This window comes from Erpetoichthys calabaricus, chromosome 11 (assembly GCF_900747795.2).
Source record: "Erpetoichthys calabaricus chromosome 11, fErpCal1.3, whole genome shotgun sequence".
Classification (NCBI taxonomy): Eukaryota; Metazoa; Chordata; class Cladistia; order Polypteriformes; family Polypteridae; genus Erpetoichthys; species Erpetoichthys calabaricus.
The window spans coordinates 135,363,376-135,382,158 of NC_041404.2; the positions used below are offsets into that span (position 1 = coordinate 135,363,376).

The 18,783-nt window shown below is 52.6% G+C and overlaps 1 protein-coding gene across 2 annotated transcripts in view; it reads right to left on the minus strand.

The window, feature by feature from the left end:
- The window catches only part of LOC114660954 (dual specificity mitogen-activated protein kinase kinase 3-like), a 47,908-nt gene that overhangs the window by 12,068 nt on the left and 17,057 nt on the right, over positions 1-18,783 (minus strand). The window contains exons 1-3 of one of the 2 annotated variants that reach the window (XM_028813985.2): positions 14,851-15,144; positions 5,289-5,358; positions 4,027-4,075 (exon numbers count right to left, since the gene is read on the minus strand). In XM_028813985.2, coding sequence (XP_028669818.1) covers positions 4,027-4,075; positions 5,289-5,358; positions 14,851-14,866 — 135 coding nt within the window. In that variant the 5' untranslated portion in view covers positions 14,867-15,144. Of the gene's footprint in view, positions 1-4,026; positions 4,076-5,288; positions 5,359-14,850; positions 15,145-18,783 lie in introns of those variants that run through there. The other variant, XM_028813984.2, reaches the window with a different exon arrangement.

Genomic DNA, 18,783 nt, shown 5'->3' on the forward strand with positions numbered 1-18,783 from the left:
GTCCTACTGAAGGAACATTAAGAGCCACCAGCCAGCATTGTGTTGGTATGGAGCTGGCAGAGAGTACATGGGGGACTTTCTCAAGGACTCCCTCCATTTTCTATTCAAAACACGCTGTGCCCACCACAAGTAGGGGGCAGCACAGTCAATAGGACTTTAAACACCACCTCAAAATCAGCTTCCACAGGACTGGACATACAGACAGGACCACCACCCCAGGCTCTGTCCCCGACTTCTTCATTTGCCACCAATGCTAATGACAGCTCTTATGGGGGTGTGGGGGGTGGTCTCATCTGGGCCCAGAGAAGGTGGGCGTGGTAATTGCATATTTGAGACTACTAGGTGGGTGCGTTTGAGGAGCCTATGGACCACGTGGGCACCTCAGATTATTCATTAAGTCACCAAAGCGGTGTCCAGGATGCCAGCGGCCAGGCAGGAGGCCAAGGGGCTGCCCTGGTGTGAAACACCAAGGAGATGGAGACAGGATGGTGGAGGTGGCCTGAGGGAGTCAAGCGTTGTCACAAACCCAAAGTCCACCAGGCTCTGCAGGAGTAGCAGCAGACTGCAGCCGGGCACCACCAGGACCTGCAAGGAGACACACTCAGGCCACCCCAGGGATCAGGGAGGACCACCATTCAATTGAGTACGACCATAGAAGCCCCTCAGCCTGGGGAGCCTGAAGTCAGGAGGGCAGCTGTGGAGGACCACCACACGGCCCAAGGCTGGGTGGGACCTGAGATTTGATTTGGGACGGTGAAGCAGCTGGGGGCCACTATAAAGCACATCTCCTAATCCTCCTCGGCCGCGATGAGCCCCCTTCAGTGTGGACTCTGGTGGTCATCCGCATGACCTTGTAGGCCAGTGTGACAGCGCCCCCCTCAGTTTGCTGTGAGGACCGTCCTCCATTTAGATGCACTACAGCAGCTTGACATGAAGCCTTTGAGCACAAATGTGGGCCTGGTGTGCTGGGGGGGGTGGGGGGCCTGACGGGGGTGGGGGGGTTAGTATGGGGGACCTAAATCAGTTTAAAAAAGTGTCAGGAGATCGGCCCGAGAGCCCCCAGAACGGGACCCAAACCCTGTGAAGCCCTCCCTCTGCCTCACACACCGTGTGTGCCACTTGACCTCAAGTAACCCCAAGGCACAGCAAACAACTGGCAGACGTCAGGATGACGGAGGGGACATAAATAACATGCAACATGAGCCGGTGTGCCTCGTCCAGGGGGGCCGCATAGCTCGGCACATTCTGCCAGCACATTTCACGCACTCCGAAAGATACAGAAGCAGGAAGTTGGCACTCGAGGACAACGCAGCCAAACCACCGGGAAAAACCAAAATCAAAGGACGCTGATTAGAGACCACCCGCGCCCCCCACCCTTCTGACATCGGCAGATAAAAATAAGGCGGCCGCACAGAGCTGGGCTGATGTCACTGTTGACACAGGGGACAGGCGCGTGACAGGTGTCCTGGTGATGTCATCGGGGCCGGCGGCAGCTCTGCTCAGGTACATCGACAGCCTAGAATTAGCCGAGCTCGTCGTGAGGCCCCCCGGTTACTCGAGCGGTGGGCTGTTTCACTTTCTGAACACACAACTTGGGGACACGCTGGGGGCCGAGCTCACCGAAGGCGAACGTGTGGGCAAATCTGTGGCTTTATAGCGCCTTGACAAAGCCTGCAGACCCCTCACATTCTGCTGCGGAAATCGTTTCATTTTTTCCCTCCTCCTCCTCCACAACGTCAAAGCAGAAACAGCAGCTTAGCTGCTTCTGAACGTCTCTGCCATGGACACGAGTCCCCTGAGCCACACAGAGTTCAGCCTTCGGTGGTCTTCACACCCCTGGGTTTAGGGGGGGATCATCTCCCACTCTGCTGTGCAGCTCCTCTCCTGCTTGGTCAGGCTGGATGGAGACCAATCGATGGTCGGCTGTTGTCAGGTCCCTCTAGCGACGTTCAAGGCCGGACCACCGAAGGACATTCACAGAGTTGTCCCCCCCCCCTTTGTCCTGTTGGGACGTGACCCTGTGACCCAGTCTGAGGTTCAGAAAGCTCGCAGCAGGCTGTCGTCATTAAGGGTATCTAATGGGCTAATGTTACCTGTGCCCCTCCTGCTGGGTCTCCCCTCTGCCCTTGACATGGTCCTACTTTATGTGCCCGGGGACGACCCAAGGATCAGTCTGCCTATACACCTCCTCACTGCGCCCCATGGTTGGTCTTGTCACTGCTATGCTGATGTTACACCTGTCACTCCCTCCAGATGACCACATGGCATCAGCTGGAACCTCTCAACCTGGATGGAGGAGGACGACCACCACTTGCTCAACTTGGCAGAGACGGACCTTCTTGTTATCTCAGTTGCCCCAAGTTGGTACGCAGCCTTGGGGTGGTCCCTGACGAGCGGCTGGCCTTCAAGGACCCTGCAGACATCCACAGGATCAGACCGTCCCTGACAGAATGTGCTCTTCTGGCCCCAGGACATCCGCTGCAACTCCCTGATGTGCCACCGAGACACTGCAGAGGACTCGAAATGCAGCAGCGCCTGTGAAGCTCAAGCAGTCGAGGTGGGCACGCGGTGGGCACTCCTCTCAGGTCAGGGGATGAAGGACAGACCACCCTCATGAGCTGCTCTGCGTCCCCTCGACCACTCAGATCTGCACATAGATAGAGTCTTGTGATGCCACCCCTGCAGGGTATCGGCCCCTGGCTGCTGGATTGAGCTGCCCGCCCACCTGCATTTGAAACTCTGACTCCCCTGATGTCTTCAGGAAGTGTCTGAAGCCCCTCGTGTTCAGTTGGGTTTTGTAAAGGTGGGCATTGTAACTCGTTTTAAGTTTGGTTTTGAGCCATCCCCTGTGGTGACGACTTGGGTCCCCTTGTCCCGTCACACTTGTCCCAGACTGATGTTTCTCCCGTCAGCTTTCTTGTCACCCTGTCTGGTGTCCTTGTCCTCGTCCCCACTCCCAGCATGATGCTGGTGTCACCGCTGGATTGATAAGCTGGGCTCAAATACAGATAACAAGTACAAGGAACTTCTCCAAGCGCATCTCCAAACCCCCAGCTACTTTTGCTGTTGCCCCTCTAAAGGGGGAGAAGCTTTAAAATCCCCACACGGCTCCTTAGCTTCAACCAAAACCCAACTTTTTAAGAGCAAAATCTATTTGTTTATCTAAATATCACACGTCAGCACCTCGGCTCGGGTCTCCTCCAGACATGACGCGTACCACCGAAGCCACAGAGTTCCATTTTGGTTTTGTCAGACCGGAGAATCTGGGGTCTCCTAATCTGCGGGTCCTTCTGTAAACTCCAGGTGGGCTTCCAGGTGTCGTGGGGCCCACATTAGTGGAGAGCTGCTGTGGTGGAGGTCCTTCTGGCTCTTGGATTCTTAGTCACCAAGGCCCTTCTTCCATGGCTTCTCAGGTTGCCATCGTGGTCCTTCCACCCTTCTTCCATTATGGTGGCCACTGCGCTCTTGGGGACCCTCAATGCTGCAGACAGTTCGGGTGGGCCTCTCCAAACTCTGCAGGTCTGAAGGTGGCAGTGCCAGATATGAGGCCCACTACCGACCTCCAACAGGCTGGGGGGCCATCCAGGTGTTACTCTCATCGAGAGTGGAGGTTAAAGTGAAGCAAAGGCGGGCAGGCAGGTGGGCATGACTGCCAGCCTACAGGACCTTGAACGGGCTGAACCCACTTAGAACTGCACAAAGCAAAAACGTGAAAACAAACTCGAGCCCACGTCTGCACTCTCAGGGACCACCAGTCACTTTGGGGAGAAGACCAGAGAGGAGGAACAGGCGGGCACCACCAGGGTGAAACACTCGCCCAGAAGATGTGGCACCACCCAGTGTGCTGTAGCAAGGAGAGCTGCTAGCACCTGCAAGTGTGACGCTATAAAGGACCCGAAGGCTGTCCTGGCACACGGGTGCCCGCCCCCAAGCCATGCTGGTCTGGACAAACCCCACCAAGCCCAAGCCCGCCTTGCGTTCCTGCGTGGACACACCCTGGAGGAGGGCGACGAGCGCAGCACTTACTCGGTCTCCAATCGTGATGAAGGTCCTCGAGTCCAGGTTCCGAGGTGGTCTGAAACAAAAGAAAACAAAAGAACACCTGAATCCCAACGTCCGTCTGTCTGTCACCCAGCAGGGGCACTTCAAGGGTCTACCTGGGGCTTCAATGGCTACCTGGCACCAGGCTGGGCGCTTCACTCAGATCTGCAGTGCTGAATTACTGACACCCGAGCGAAGACGATGGGTGGTGGGGGGGGGGCTGGGTCAAAAATCAATCAATCAAGATGCCCACATTCGATAGCCCACCATCGATACCCTGGACTCCTGCAGAGCCCCATGGTGATGACATGTCTGAGGAGCCTGGCCTTCGATGTGTGACAGGGTGGTTGGGGGGCTACGACGGGGGTTCGGATCATGAGAGTAATTGGACTACTTGGAGTAACAAAAGGGGGGGGGGGGGTATTAATTGTTTTGCGAGGAAACCAAAATAAACCACAATAAGAACATCAGCTTCACGATCACAACCATTAAATAACAACAACACGGTCAACTGTCCTCCAAGTGGAGTAACGGGAGACGCAGACATGACGCAACACAGCGAAACAAACACACATTTACACACGAGGACCCCTCCCGTTAAGCCAGGCCTGCTTTCTCAATAATTGGCATGTGTGCCAGCGTCACTTCTGGAGGACTCCGTTGGTAAGACGCTCTGCCCTCATTAAGCTGCACAGATGTCACCCTCGGCCACAAGCCTGTGGTGACGTTCTGACTAAACACGTTTCTAAAAGACAAGCCGACGCTTCATTGGTAGGTCTCTTCTGATTGGCCGAGCCCCTTCACAGGACCACCATACCGCTACGTGGGCCTCTCAATGCAGGTGGATTTGGGTTTCAGTGCGCAGCGCATTGGGTCTCTCGTGACTTTAAAACGCCCATCAGCTTTTAACGTGTTACCCTGCTGCTGCTGCTGCCACCGAGCTCATCCACATGAATCCAGCAATTTCTGAGCTATCGAGAAGGCAAATGCTGTCAGCCAGGAGGAGGAACAGCGTGATCGGCCAAACGCTGGCCTCTGGAAATGGAACTTGTGGGCGCGTCGACCAACGAGCTCTGAAAACGTGAACATCACAAAACCACGCAATGGGGACACGTGTGCAGATGGCACAACACGCTGAAGGGTTTACAAGACAATCAGAGAAATCCACCTCGGCAGTTCATAAGCAGAGTTCCTGCAAGTAGGTGGGCCACCACATAGAGGTGGGGGGCACCTGTGCTGGCACTTACACTGGCTCTGGCTCTTTTTGCTTGAAGACTTCATCAGAAATTTTCAGGTTGTGTTTTCTTCTCATTCGTGCTGAGGAGACAAAAACAAAAGTCGACAGAGGGTTAAATTTACATCAAATGGGCGGACCACCATGATGGAGACCACCTGTATAACCTGCAAGAGGAGGTGGGTGAAAGGGGACAAGAAAAGCAAAGCGCGGGCACACACACACACACCGTCCCCTTGAGTCACACAATGCAGAAATACGAGCACCAAGCCAGAGGGGCTCATCGAGACCCCAACACGCGTGCCACTCCTACTCTGCTAGAGTCACCCAACAGTCCCACTGTCCTCCGCACCACCCGGTCACTTAGTGCAGGCACCTGCTCTTTGATGTGTCAATCTCAAGAAGCCTCGGGGAGTCCCCATGTCCTCGATGAAGGACCCTGTAAAGGGACAGCAGGGCTCAATCACTTCACAAGATTCAGCACCCGCAGTACACTTTGGTGACACACATTTATTGTAATTCAACTGTAATTTTCAGTATATGTCATTTTGTTCTTAAATTACTATTGTTTATCAGGGGGAAACATCAGAAATCCACCTTAAGAGGACAAACTATCTGTCTGTGTGTCTGTCCAGCTGCTGTGCTTCTGTCATTCCAACAGATGGCGCATCACAAACACTTTTAGTAATACCATGCATTGCACTGGTCATTCCAACAGGTGCACATAACATTTTTAGTACCACCATGCATTGCACTTGTTATTCCAACAGATGGCACATCACAAACATTTTTAGTAATACCATGCATTGCGCTTGTCATTCCAACAGATGGCGCATCACAAACATTTTTAGTAATACCATGCATCACGCTTGTCATTTCATCAGATGGCGCATCACAAATATTTTAGTAATACCATGCATTGCACTTGTCATTCCAACAGATGGCGCATAACATTTTTAGTACCACCATGCATCGCGCTTGTCACTCCAACAGGTGGTGCATCACAAACCTCAACACTGCTTTTGCCAGTCCCACAGCAAATGGCACATAACGGAGTCACGGGGATGGCGCGGTGCACAGTTACGTTAATGTCAAGGCTGACATCAGCTACTTACACTTTGTCCCGTCTTAGGGGGCTGGCGCAGCTAAATGTTATTAAAGCAACTGCACCAATTTTCAAATATTTTAGCGTTTTTTGAGGCCATGGGGCACATACAATCATTTTTCCTTTTAAATGAATGATAAGCAGGTGTTCAGGTTATGGAAATGGCCCTCATGAAGGAGTTCACAAGAGCCGAGTCGCTTCACCAACCAGGGGAGCCCGTTTTGCTGGATATTCTGCCGTTTCCATTTCAGAGTTCCACTTATGCTGCCCATCATATTTGTGATTCCTGCGTCGCATGCACAGCTCACTGGTGGAAACGCAGCTGAAGATGTGAACCAAACGTACACACAAACGCACGCCAAGGTGCAAACACAAACAGCGGCTGGCACGAGGAGACGGTGCCCACCCTAACGTTCAGGCCTTCAGCCGGGTCCGGTCAGACGTCTCCCCGCAGCGCCCCCTTGTGTACCCGGGTGTCGTGTCACTCAGTCTCTTCCAGTCGTCAGCGACTACTATGACAGGACATTCTGTGCGGCTGCTCGCCCCCCCCCCCCCCCCCCCCCCAGTGACAGTGGTCAGATATATTTTATGGAGGACTCGGTCAAGCGGCCACTTTGATGACAAGTGTGTGCATGTTTTTGAGCAGACCGCAGGATGAGGACAGGGAGATCACGTCACATGACGACTAACGCGCCCCACCGACGTGGTCTGCCTCCGCCGCGGTCACCGCTGCCTTATATTCCATCCATTGGAATGAAAACACGACATTAAAAATGTTTTTACCGTCCAGGAGGGTCCCGCATGTAGGGGGGCTATGGGTTGGGGACCATAAACTGGGCCCATTTTGTTTAAACAGCACAAACCACTCCACGGTCACCAGCAGCCCCCGCAACATGAGAATCGCCTTTTAAATTTAGACAAAAAATTCACAAACTCAGAGCTGGGAACAACCTGGAAATAAGAGCAACAACGTGGCACATAAAGTGACACCCTAAACGTCGTGAGGCGAGGCGGGCGCTGAAGTCACCGAGTGCAGCAATGGCACACGCCAGCCCCCTCGACACTCACCGCCTCTCCTGTCGTTGGTCAGTTCATGTGCTCCGAGCGGTGGGACTCCATGGATGTCACACGATTTCAAATCTGAACTTCGCCGGACCACAGAGGAGACCACAACCTCAGGGGTCGCCCCCCAAACACCATGGAGCCGCTCTGCTCAACAAACTAACCAATGAAAAGCAGAGGCGGGCCAAGCGTCAAATGAGACCCAATGAAATTGTCACCTGGAGCTCCAGGCGTGGGTACAAGTCCTCCTTGGCAGCACTGGTGGGAGGCATGAATTCTTAAGGCCCTTCTCAAGTTGGGCATTTTAAGCAAGGAGGGCTGTGATGCCCACAAGCAAATAAACAAACAAGACCACCTGTAAATCAGATTTCACCCAAAGGAGTGGCACGTCACCACCAGCCAGCCGTCTACTGGCCACCGCCCACATGCTGCTCTTCCAATGGCCGCCTTTCCATAGCCAAGAATGCCAACCTTTAGGAGAAAATGTCAACGAAATGCACCCGACATACGACGCCACCCCCCACATTTGTGACCTCATTTAATTTCCTTCACGCCAACGGTCGTGGGCACGCAAAGTGCCAGGGGATCACTGTGAGGATCAAGAAAATGGCAAAGGGGGTCCGAATAGCCGGGGAGGTAAACAAGAACCACAAAGGGCTGAACACGAAATCCAAAAGGAGGAGAAGGTCACAAGCACATCGACCCGCTCGGAGGAAAGCGACCCACCAGCAAGAAGAACAAGGCGGTGCCACCACACTTACGCATACGGTCACATGCACATGATGAGCAGGACCACTGGCGGTGACAAAGGCAAGTGTCTGTGGCGATGGCCGAGAGGTCTGAAGAGAAGGTGGGCCTGCGCCAGAGCTCTATGCAGTCTGACAGACGTGGCAACCAGAGGGGCATCCAGCTCTCGTAAGCCAGTCACCTCGTGAAGTGGAACTGAAAGTCAAGACAGCAAAAGTGGTGGAGCGAGAGCTGTGGGGGGGGGGGGGGCCGTGTGCCATAAAAGTGGGGGCACAACGTGGAGTTGTCTTGGAGAAAACGGGGGACGCCCCTGCCGCTTACGTGACATGTGTGAAGTGACAGTAGAGGTGACAAAAAAAGAGAGCGAGACGTGAACAGAACAACTTCTGGGGGGCTTCTGCCTTTCCGACTTCTAAACGAACCGAAGGAGGAGCACAGGAGCGAGACACGGCCCCTTGGAGGGGACTGTGACAACAGCAGAAATGACAAAGACCGGGGGGGACGAGTCACCGAGTTAAGAGGAAGGAGCTAAAGACAGGGGATGACTGTGCCAACATGGGGGTGGCAGGAGTAGGACCCTGAGCGGGGCCCCAACTAAGATGAGGGGTCTGGAGGAATGAAGAGACAGCGGATCTCAGGACCGCTGACCCGGCTGAATGCAGAAGGTGGGACTCGCACCGGGGGTCGTGGTCATTTTCTGTATATGATGCTCATATGACGCTTTTCCCCCTGAAGCCGAACTCCAATGACACCAACAATGTGGAGATGCCAGAGACGGGAAGCACAAGGGGACACACAACCCCCCAGTGAATGGTGGCAGGAAACGGGACGTCACTCATGCCCACTGCCCGCGCTCACCGTTGGCCACTTTTCCTCCAAAATGGAAGCTAAAGAGTGGAAACCCACAAGTTCTTAGGCAGGGGGCTCGGCTCATTAGTAGGAAAGAGAAGAGGGGATTTCAAAAACTGCTTCTTGTATTTTTCAGTCTGCCAGTCCCCCCCCCCCACCCCCGAGACCTCCAAACACTTCATCCACTTCTCCTGCAAGGACTTCCACCTTCTGTTTGCCCTTCAGACCGGGGGGTCTCTGCTGCCCAGACGTCTTCATCCACAAACCTCAGAACAGGAATTGATCGGAGGGCCGTAGGGCGGGCAACTCATCTGCTGGAGCCCACCTTCCTTCTTGATGGCAGCTTGTGACTGACGTGACATGTGAAGCGGCGGGCGCCTTGTCGTGAAGATGCAGCAGGCCCGCTTGGAGTCTTCCTTGTCTCTTTTCCTTGATCGGCTCCCCCAAAGCCCTCGTCGTCTTGGCGTAGCTCTCTGTAACCAGTTATGGTGGTCTTGTATGGCATGGAGCAGTGAAAGTCCTTCAATATCCCAGAAGACCCCTGCTGTGACTGTTTTTGGGCGACTTGTGTTTCCACTGCATTGACTCCATTTTGGACTCGGGACCTCTGTGGTAGACCCCCATCTCCTGGTCTCCAAGTTCTCCTCGTGGCCTCCTGACATGGCATCAGCATTCTGGGCACCCATCTGGCACTGCCCTTTGAAATGCCTGTCTTATGTTTCCAAACTGCACCTGCCGAGATGCCCATTTCTTCAGCGGTTTAGGAAACTTAATGCATCTGCCTGACAAAATGAAACCCTCATTGCTGTGGAAGTCGCTACCACGGGCCGTCCCAGTGTGAGGGTCTCCTTCAATGGACCCCCTGCTTGCTCCAGGGCTAACCCACCATCAGCTGCAGTCGCACCTTCAGGGATCACAAATCCAGCATCCTCTCCCTCGATTCACACGAGGACCCTCCTGATCTCCGGACCCTCGGAATGCGAGACTTGCAATGAGCCTCAGCTGTGCAGGAGTAACGTGGAGACGCCATCACAACACACACACGCTTGTGTCACCTTCCTGTCACACTCGGGTAGACAAATTAGTGAACACCCCTCGTACCTTCCACGTGGACCACGTGCTCATAATAATAATAATAATAAAAATGTGTTTCTAAATGCAGCCCACCATTTGTGACGCGTTTGGGGGGCACAAACCAATAGGAGAAAGCAAATCTCCCTGCAGTATTTTGGTGGGCTCCTCTCCATTTCTTCTATAAACCAGCGTCCCATTGAGGTGTCCCTTCAGTGAGGACATCGAGGCAGCAGGCAGAAGCAGGACACGTCACAGCAGGACAGGGCAAGGGACACGGCTACCTGGAGGAGATGATGGCTCACAAGGACCCAACGGCTGAGATGTCTGCGAGCGCAGAACAGAGAGACCCAGACGTGCCGACGTGCGCGGGTTCTCCTTCCAGCTCAGCGGATTGTCATTAAATGGCCTTTGCTAGAATGGATGGGCTGGACGATTGTTAGCCATAAAGGCCATCAAGGGGAGTTTTGCAGGGTCCCTAAGGTCCCACCACACCACTTACTACAAGGGACATTCAAAAAGTGTCCGTGGGGTGAAGGCAGGCGGGAGGAGTAATTGGACGTGCCTGGGAGGGTCATGTGACTAGGAAAACTGCACCACAAAGGAAGGTGACGATGCACAAAAAAAGATGTCACTTGTTTTTAAAATTCTTAAGAAAAAAAAAAAAAGAAAAAGGGCACAAACTTTGTAACCGTCCCTCATATTTTCTCTAATCATGCGGCACCTCCAGGCAGTGTCACCAGGACCCTCCATCGGGCACACGTCTGTCTGTCCATCCAATAAACCCATAAAGAGGCAGCGTGTGCCAAAGCATTCAAATCTCACCAGAACATAAAAGAGTTTCAATGGGGGGCTCTGCCTGGCACCGACGCACTTTGTGAAATTCCAATTTGTTGTTGCACCCTCAGGGTGGGTGATGAGTGCACCGCTGCCATGCCCTCCACATTTGGACCCTTCCAAGAGTAAACCGCGTTTTCAAAGGCTACAAATGTTGCCCTCAGTCATCATACCCTATAACGGGCACAGAAGGGCAACCTGCACCAATTTTGTTTTTCCCCTACCAAGGAGTGCCGAGTGGAAGGTGAAAGGAGAACAGGCTGGCCAAGGGGTCCGTGTCCCCCCCCCAAGAGATGTGGGAGAGCAGTAAGAGGGGCGACGTCCCTACTCAGCTTGACAAGGAAGAAGGAAAGCAGGAGAAATGGAACTGCGGCCCACCGGCAAACACAAATACAGCAGACGGACGGCTGGGCAGAACAACCAGAGGGCCGGGGATCTGAAGAGTGGCAGGCCGAATGTCCAGGGCCGAGTGTGTGTGTGTGTGTGTGTGTGTGTGGCCAAAATACTGGGAACATTCCAGAGAATCGCTTAGGCGCGCTCGCATTTAAAATGTGCCGGCAGCAGCAGCTGCTACTGAATGACAGAACAACGGGCACCGGGACGGTCGATGCCAAACTCCGAGCAGGGAGTCCCATCAACTCACGAGTGGCAAGAGCCAGGAAACGATGGAACTGTGCACACTGCATTAGTGAAGAGGAAGAAAAAGAAAGACAAGGAGAAAAAGAAGAGGAAGAGAAAAGAAGAGGAACAAAAAGAAAAAGAAAGACAAGAAAAAGAAAAAAAGAAGAGGAAGAAGAAGAAAGGAAAAAGAGCCAGGAAACGACTGAATTGTGCACACTGCATTAGTGAAGAGGAAGAAAAAGAAAGACAAGGAGAAAAAAAGAAGAGGAAGAAAAAAGAAGAGGAAGAAGAAAAAGAAAAGAAGAGGCAGAAGCAGAAGAAAGAGAAAAGAAGAAGAGGCAGAAGAAGGAGAGGCAGAAGAAGAAGAAGAATGTATCAATACACAGCATGGGCGCCCACGTGGAGCCCGTGCCCCAAACCACCAGCCATTGACGCTGACCAGCACACTGCGGTTGTGTCCAGGGGTTAAGGTTTTGGGTTCAAAGTGTGACCCTGGGGAAGTCACCTGACCTGCCTGAGCTCCAATTGGAAAACCAAAAGGAACAGAACTGATCAACATGAACGTAAGGGTCACTTTCAAGGGGGTGTGAATGTCACAAAGGGAGGGCCACCTAAGGCTGTAAGATGTGCACTCGTGTGGCCCCTCAGTGATGTGACCTCACCAAATCAGACATGGTCACATGTAGGATGGGCGCAGCCCACCCAGGTCACTTCTCCAAAGAGTCAGATGTTGGCGCACACCTCAGCTGAGAGCGCCTGTTGGGTTAGGGGCAGGGGACAGTCATTACGAGCAGATAAGAAACCCCCCACAGCACATATGGCTCAGGGGCGGGAGGCTTTAGTCCCCCCTCCCACCCACCATGGGCAAACTCCCACTTCTTTCAGGAGGAGTTTTTATACGGACACACACACAGAAGGAGAAGGGAAAAAAAACCCGAGATTCTCATCTGCTTCATGTAGGAACTTGAAGAGCAGCAGGAATGAGGACAGGAACTGTGCAAAAATCCAACAGAGCAGCAGGCACAGGCCACCGGCACAACTTCAGAAGCACAACACAAGGACCAGCCTGCTTTTGAAGACCCCTTCATCTTTTGCCCATCCACTGCCACATGTGGTGGGTCGAGGAAATGGCGATTATAAGGAAGTAGGAATCAAAAGACAAAATGGACAAGATCTCCTAGAATAACAGGGGGGGGGGGGGGGGGGGTTAGGGTTAGGTGAGGGACACACACAGAACAACAAGGAGGTGTGGAGGTGCTGCTAAGCCATCCTGTGGTTTTCGGGTAGCGTTTAACAGGAATACATGCGGCACCAATGAGGAGCAACTTCCAGCCAGATGGAGACACAGAACCACACAGCAAGATGACCACCTGGCTGGCACCAGACCACCCAAACCGGGTCAGATGTCCTCACTGACCCACCATGTTGATCTGGAGAGATGATGTGTGTGCGTGAAGGTACTCCGATGCACTGTTGTGTTAATCTGATTCTGGGTGCATCAAACTCTTTAATCCTTCGAAATGTAAGCATTGCCCCCTCCATTGATTAAATCTTATTGGAGTGGATTTAGAGACCACCAAAATAAATAAATAGTTAAACTCTCAGGTTAGTACTCTCTCGTGGTAAAGGAAGCAGCCAAGGGTACCAAGAAGAAGAGCACAGAGGGGGCACACATGGCATGAGCTGGAGAAATGACTGAAGCATCACAACAGCAACCCAATGTGAATCATATGCCAGTCAGGCCGTGTGGGTCCTAAAGAAGCAGCAGATAAAGAAAACGCAAGTGACAATCTCAGGGTCGGGGACCCAAACGTCTAAAGGGACTCGCCCATCCTCACAACATTAGAAAGACGGTGACGAGAGCAGGCCACATGTCTCAACGCGCTTGTCCATCCTATGATTCACCCCGACGGTCCAAAATGACATCCAGTTGGGATCTGCAGCAAACCCCCCAACCCAAGACCTGCACTCCACCACACCACTCATTCCGTGTGTCTGTCAGAAAAATGAATTGGCATTGGGGTGACATCCGCCCTCAACGAGACTCCAGCCGAGTCCTCGCATTTCAGCTGCAGGGTGACAACTGGGACCCCCGTGGCATGAACTCATTTCACGATTCCCAAAAGCCCCAAAACATTCCCAGCTTTCTGAAAATGAAAAGGATCAATGCCAGCGGCCTCCTCATAGCTCTGGACTTGAACTAATCTTACAATTAAATAAATCGCCGGACGGTCAACCACAGCGCATGGACAAGTGCGGTCAGAGCTGAAAAGTACCTGCAACCTACACTGAAACCCTGGGTGGGCTTGTGGACATGGCAGGACCCCTGAAATTGAGCGGTATGCTCCTGTGAATAAAGAGAAATGCCATGGAAAGAAAAAACAATGTGCTAGGAAAGGAAAAAATATATAAATTGGGAAAACAACTGCAACACACACACACAAAGCTCTCACACACACACACACACACACACACATACACACACACACAAAGCTCTCACACACACACACACACACACACACACACACACACACACACACACAAAGCTCACACAAGGCAAGGCCTCTCATGCTCGTTTGAGGGTTGTGCCCAGCAGCCCTGGATTGAAGGTAGGAAGCACCTGGGGGCAAATCACAGGCAGGCTGTGACAGACCCTCACAATGCAGCTGCAGCTCTTTGAAGGTGAAGGATTCCAAGAAAGCCCCTACAGATATGGGGTTGGGGGGGACTGAGATCTGAACCCTGCCTCAGAGGGGCAGTAACGTTAATCGCTGCACTGCCATCCCACCATAACGACCAAAGCCTTCACCCTCAGTTCTGTAGCCCCCCCATAAGCTTGCCCGGTCTCACGGGGAGGTCGTAAAAGTTCTGTGCCATTCACAATTTGCCACAGCAGGTCCAGACTACAAGTTTTGACGTAATGACGACTCCCGACGACACAAAGTCCGCTTTCTTTACTCGTTTATTCGGAGTCACCTCACAGGCTCCCAAAATCAACGAGTGGCACCTGCAAGTGCACATCGCCCGCCACTCCAAGCCACCAACCTGCACCTGTCCGTTAGAACAAAGGCGCAGCCCGGCCGCCCACGCGCGGGCACACCCAGCGTACACACCTGGGGGTCACCGCCGACACGCAATCGGAGTCTCAGCCCGCCCTCCCCTGCCTGCCCCGGTTAGCTGAGCTGAGCGCACCCCCAATCCGCCCCCCCCCCCCCCCCTCCCCCGGCCGCAGGTAGGCCACGGCGCTTCTCGCTCGGCCGGCGACACCGCACGTCATACTTGCCTTCTTTTTTGTCCATCGATTTGCCACAAACGACCCCGCGGGCGGGACACACCTTTAAGCGGAAGTGGAGAACATGCAGCGGCTTCGGGGGACTTCACAGAAATCAGACAGAAAAAAAAAAATGCCCGCGCCCGCTCCAAAGCAGAAGACTAAAAGCCTTACAACGTCCAGCTCCTCGTAGGCACGCTGCCGCTGCAGCCCGGCATGCCTCAGACGGAAGCAACGCGCTTCGATCGAACCGAACAACACAATTCCGGCTTCGCCGCCGCACAGCCGCACCGGTAACTAGGCAGGCAAGCCAGCGGGCGGAGCGGGTAGCCAAGATAGGCAGCTGGTACTGCGCTGGGGACGGGGCGAGGCGGACGAGAGGAGGTGGCGTGCCCCGTGACGTCACTCACCGGAAGCCTGTGCAGGGCACCGAGTGCATGTTTAAAAAAAAAAAAAAAAAAAAGCGCCTCCGGAAGATACACCGGCAAGCGTGTGACGTCAACACCTCCGAGGACGCGTCCTTTCAATTCACAAGAAAGGGCAAGGACATGACGTCATCAAAGTCGCGCAGAAAGAAAAAACGAACGAATCGGAGCAACGAGACGGGCAAGCAACTCAAAAACCGGCAAAGAAACAACAAAAAAGACAGACAGACAAGCATCATCCGGGTTACGGGATTGCATTGTGCATGGGGCTGGGCAGAGCGAACAAGATATATGAGAGAGAGAGAGAGTGTGAAGTTCCCCCTGGAGATTAATAAAGTATTTAATAATAATAACAATAATAATAAAGCGGTGACCTAAACACGGCAGCCTAATGGAACAGAAGGTGCGAGCTGCTCCATCATTAGGGGCATCTTAGACAAAAGAGGCCAACACAACCAGGTGACATGAGGCTGGGGCTTGTCAAACAAACAGGTCCTGGCCCAAAGTTACTTGATTATGTCTTTTGTAAGTCGCTTTGGAGAAAAGGGTCTGCCATGCAAATAAATGTAAACCAAGACGTGATGGGACAGAAAGAAAATGCAACCCTGGGGGATTTTAAGTCCTCTACTCGTTTATCTGCCCTTAGCGTCCATGACAAAGTTCACATTCACCATCATGTGTCCCCAGTAAAGTGACATTCTTGAACTTGCATGTCCCTTCAGAACATGTGAAATCATAAAAGACACACACACACACACACACACAACGTGACACACGCACACACACCGTGCAAATACTGTTGAGGCCGCAAGTTTCCATCCAGCTTGGCTTTAAACTCTCAAACTGAAAATCCCCAGCACCACACACACATGGCATCACCAGACAGTTCAGGTGTTTGGTGTCAGTGGGGCCTCCTTAACATGTGGGCACAATGGGCACTGGAGCACAGGGGCCCACAATGTTTCTGATGCCTGTGTGTTTCTGTTTTGTCCCCCCCCCGGGTCCTATGATGCCGTTCAGGTGTCCTCGTGTGCCTCTTTTGCATTTTCCTGAAGTAGTGATGATGGCAGATTTATCTTGCCTTTTATCCACCGTGTCAGACTGTCAGTGTGTTTCCATACAGCAGGTCAGCATTTGGTGGCCTTGCCTTTTCATTTCTTAACCTGCGTCAAATGCTTAGGGGTCACCTTCTACAAGTTTCTCTCCGAGTTCCCCGAGGCCATTCCTCCTCACAGGTCTGCTGTAATCGGCTCAACTTTGTGGACTTCTTTGCCTGGACGCGTTTCTTCGGTTCAGTTCTCCGATTCTCCACTGGATTCGGGTCAGGGCTTTGTGATGGCCACTCTGATTTGGTCATTTTGGTGTCCAGAAGCTGCTTTAGATCATCGTCCATTAACGGAAGACCTATTAATGACCGTCCTTTAGCTACCTGGTGGACGTCATGAGGTGTTTCTTCAGGATTTCCAGATGGTGCCCCTCCTTCTTCATAATGCCAACAAAGTGCACCCATCCCTTTTCACACACACACACACCACGATGCTGCTTCACATTCTTTGATAGCGTCACTTCAGCCTCCACACGCACATCACTCGTTGGTCTTGTCTTCCTCCAAAAGGCCACCCATCTTTGTCCTGGTGAATAACTGCTGACTGTACAATCACTTTTTTTAGGTTGGTTTTGGAGTGATGGTCGCTTCTTTGGTAGCCATGGCGGTGGAAGTGCTGGATGAGGACACTTTTAACTCAGGGGTTCTGCTGAACCTCTCAGAACAAAATGTTCTTCTTCCCTCCTCCTGAACAACGTCAAGTCTGCAGGGCCCCAATGGGCGGTATGGCTTCTTGTGGCACTTTGGAGGAACACTGTGGCTCTTCAGAAGCTCTCGACTCCGTTCTTTCGATTTCCCCTAATTGTCTAAACCATGAGACTGGTGCTACTGGTAGACCCTTATATGCAAGTCCGAGTGGGGTATCTAGTCCTAGCACTTAGATAGCAGTCAGGAGGAGAGCAGACCACTTGGCCCACCAAAGCTCGCCAGTCCTCTCCTCTTCATTCTTCTAAAATAACTTCAAGTCGAGTTTTGAAAGTCCCTAAAGTCCTCCTGCCCACCACACTACTGGGTCGCTTATTCCAAGTGTCTGTGGCTCTCACTGTAAAGAAGAACTTCCTAATGTTTGGGTGAAACTTTGCCCTTCACAAGTTTCCAGCTGTGTCCCCGTGTTCGTCATGAAGTTATTTTAAAATAAGAGTATCGACCCACTGGACTGATGCCCTTCATCATTTTAAACACTTCAGTCAGGACTCCTCTTCCTCTCCTTCAGGCTCAGCTCTTTTCATCTTTCCTCCTAACTCACCCCCTGTAGCCCCCCATAATCAGCCTAGTCGCTCTTCTCTGGACCTTATCTAGTGCTGCTATGTCTTTATGGAGACCCTCACTGCCCCCAGGACTCCAGATGAGCCTGAGCAGAACCTCCTGTGACTTGTACTTCACACATCAAGGCGCTATATAACCCGTTAGCCTTCTTAATGGCTTCTCAACACTGTCAGTAAGTCGATAGCTTAGAGTCCACTATGACTCCTACATCTTCTCATAAGCTGGACCCTCGATTTTCTGACCCCCCCATTGTGTATTCAAACCTCATATTCTAACATTTTGACTTCCTATGTGTAATTCTTTACATTTACTGACATTAAATGTCATCGTCCACAAATCCCCCCAAGCCTGTCTGCTGTCCAAGTCCCTCTGTGATGATATAACGGATTCCAAACTGTTTGCCCGTCCACCTATCTTGGTATCATCTTCAGAATTCACCAGCTTGTTCTTTATATTCCTATCTAAATCCATCCATCCATTTTCCAACCCGCTGAATCCGAACACAGGGTCACGGGGGTCTGCTGGAACCAATCCCTGCCAACACAGGGCACAAGGCAGGAACCAATCCTGGGCAGGGTGCCAACCCACCGCAGGACACACACACACACACACACCCACACACCAAGCACACACTAGGGCCAATTTAAAATCGCCAATCCACCTAACCTGCATGTCTTTGGACTGTGGGAGGAAACCAGAGCGCCGGAGGAAACCCACGCAGACACGGGGAGAACATGCAAACTCCACGCAGGAAGGACCCGGGAAGCGAACCCAGGTCCCCAGATCTCCCAACTGCGAGGCAGCAGTGCTACCCACTGCGCCACCGTGCCGCCCTCCTATCTAAATCATTTCTATTTATTAACAATAGCAGCGGCCCCTACACTGCCCCTGCTGGTCACCACTCTTAATTCTGATGAGGTTCCTCACACCTTCACCCTTCCTGTGTCTGAGCCAATTCTTCATCCATCTACACCCCACACCCTGACTTCCCACTTCCTTCAGTTTGATGCCCACCCTCTCAGGTGGCACCTTATCAAATGCTCTCTGAAAGTCCACATTAATCATCTCATCTGCTCCACTCTCCAAATGGAATTCCAGCCTGTTAGTCAAAAACGACCCCCCTGGTCTGACCCCACTCTGACTGTCCTG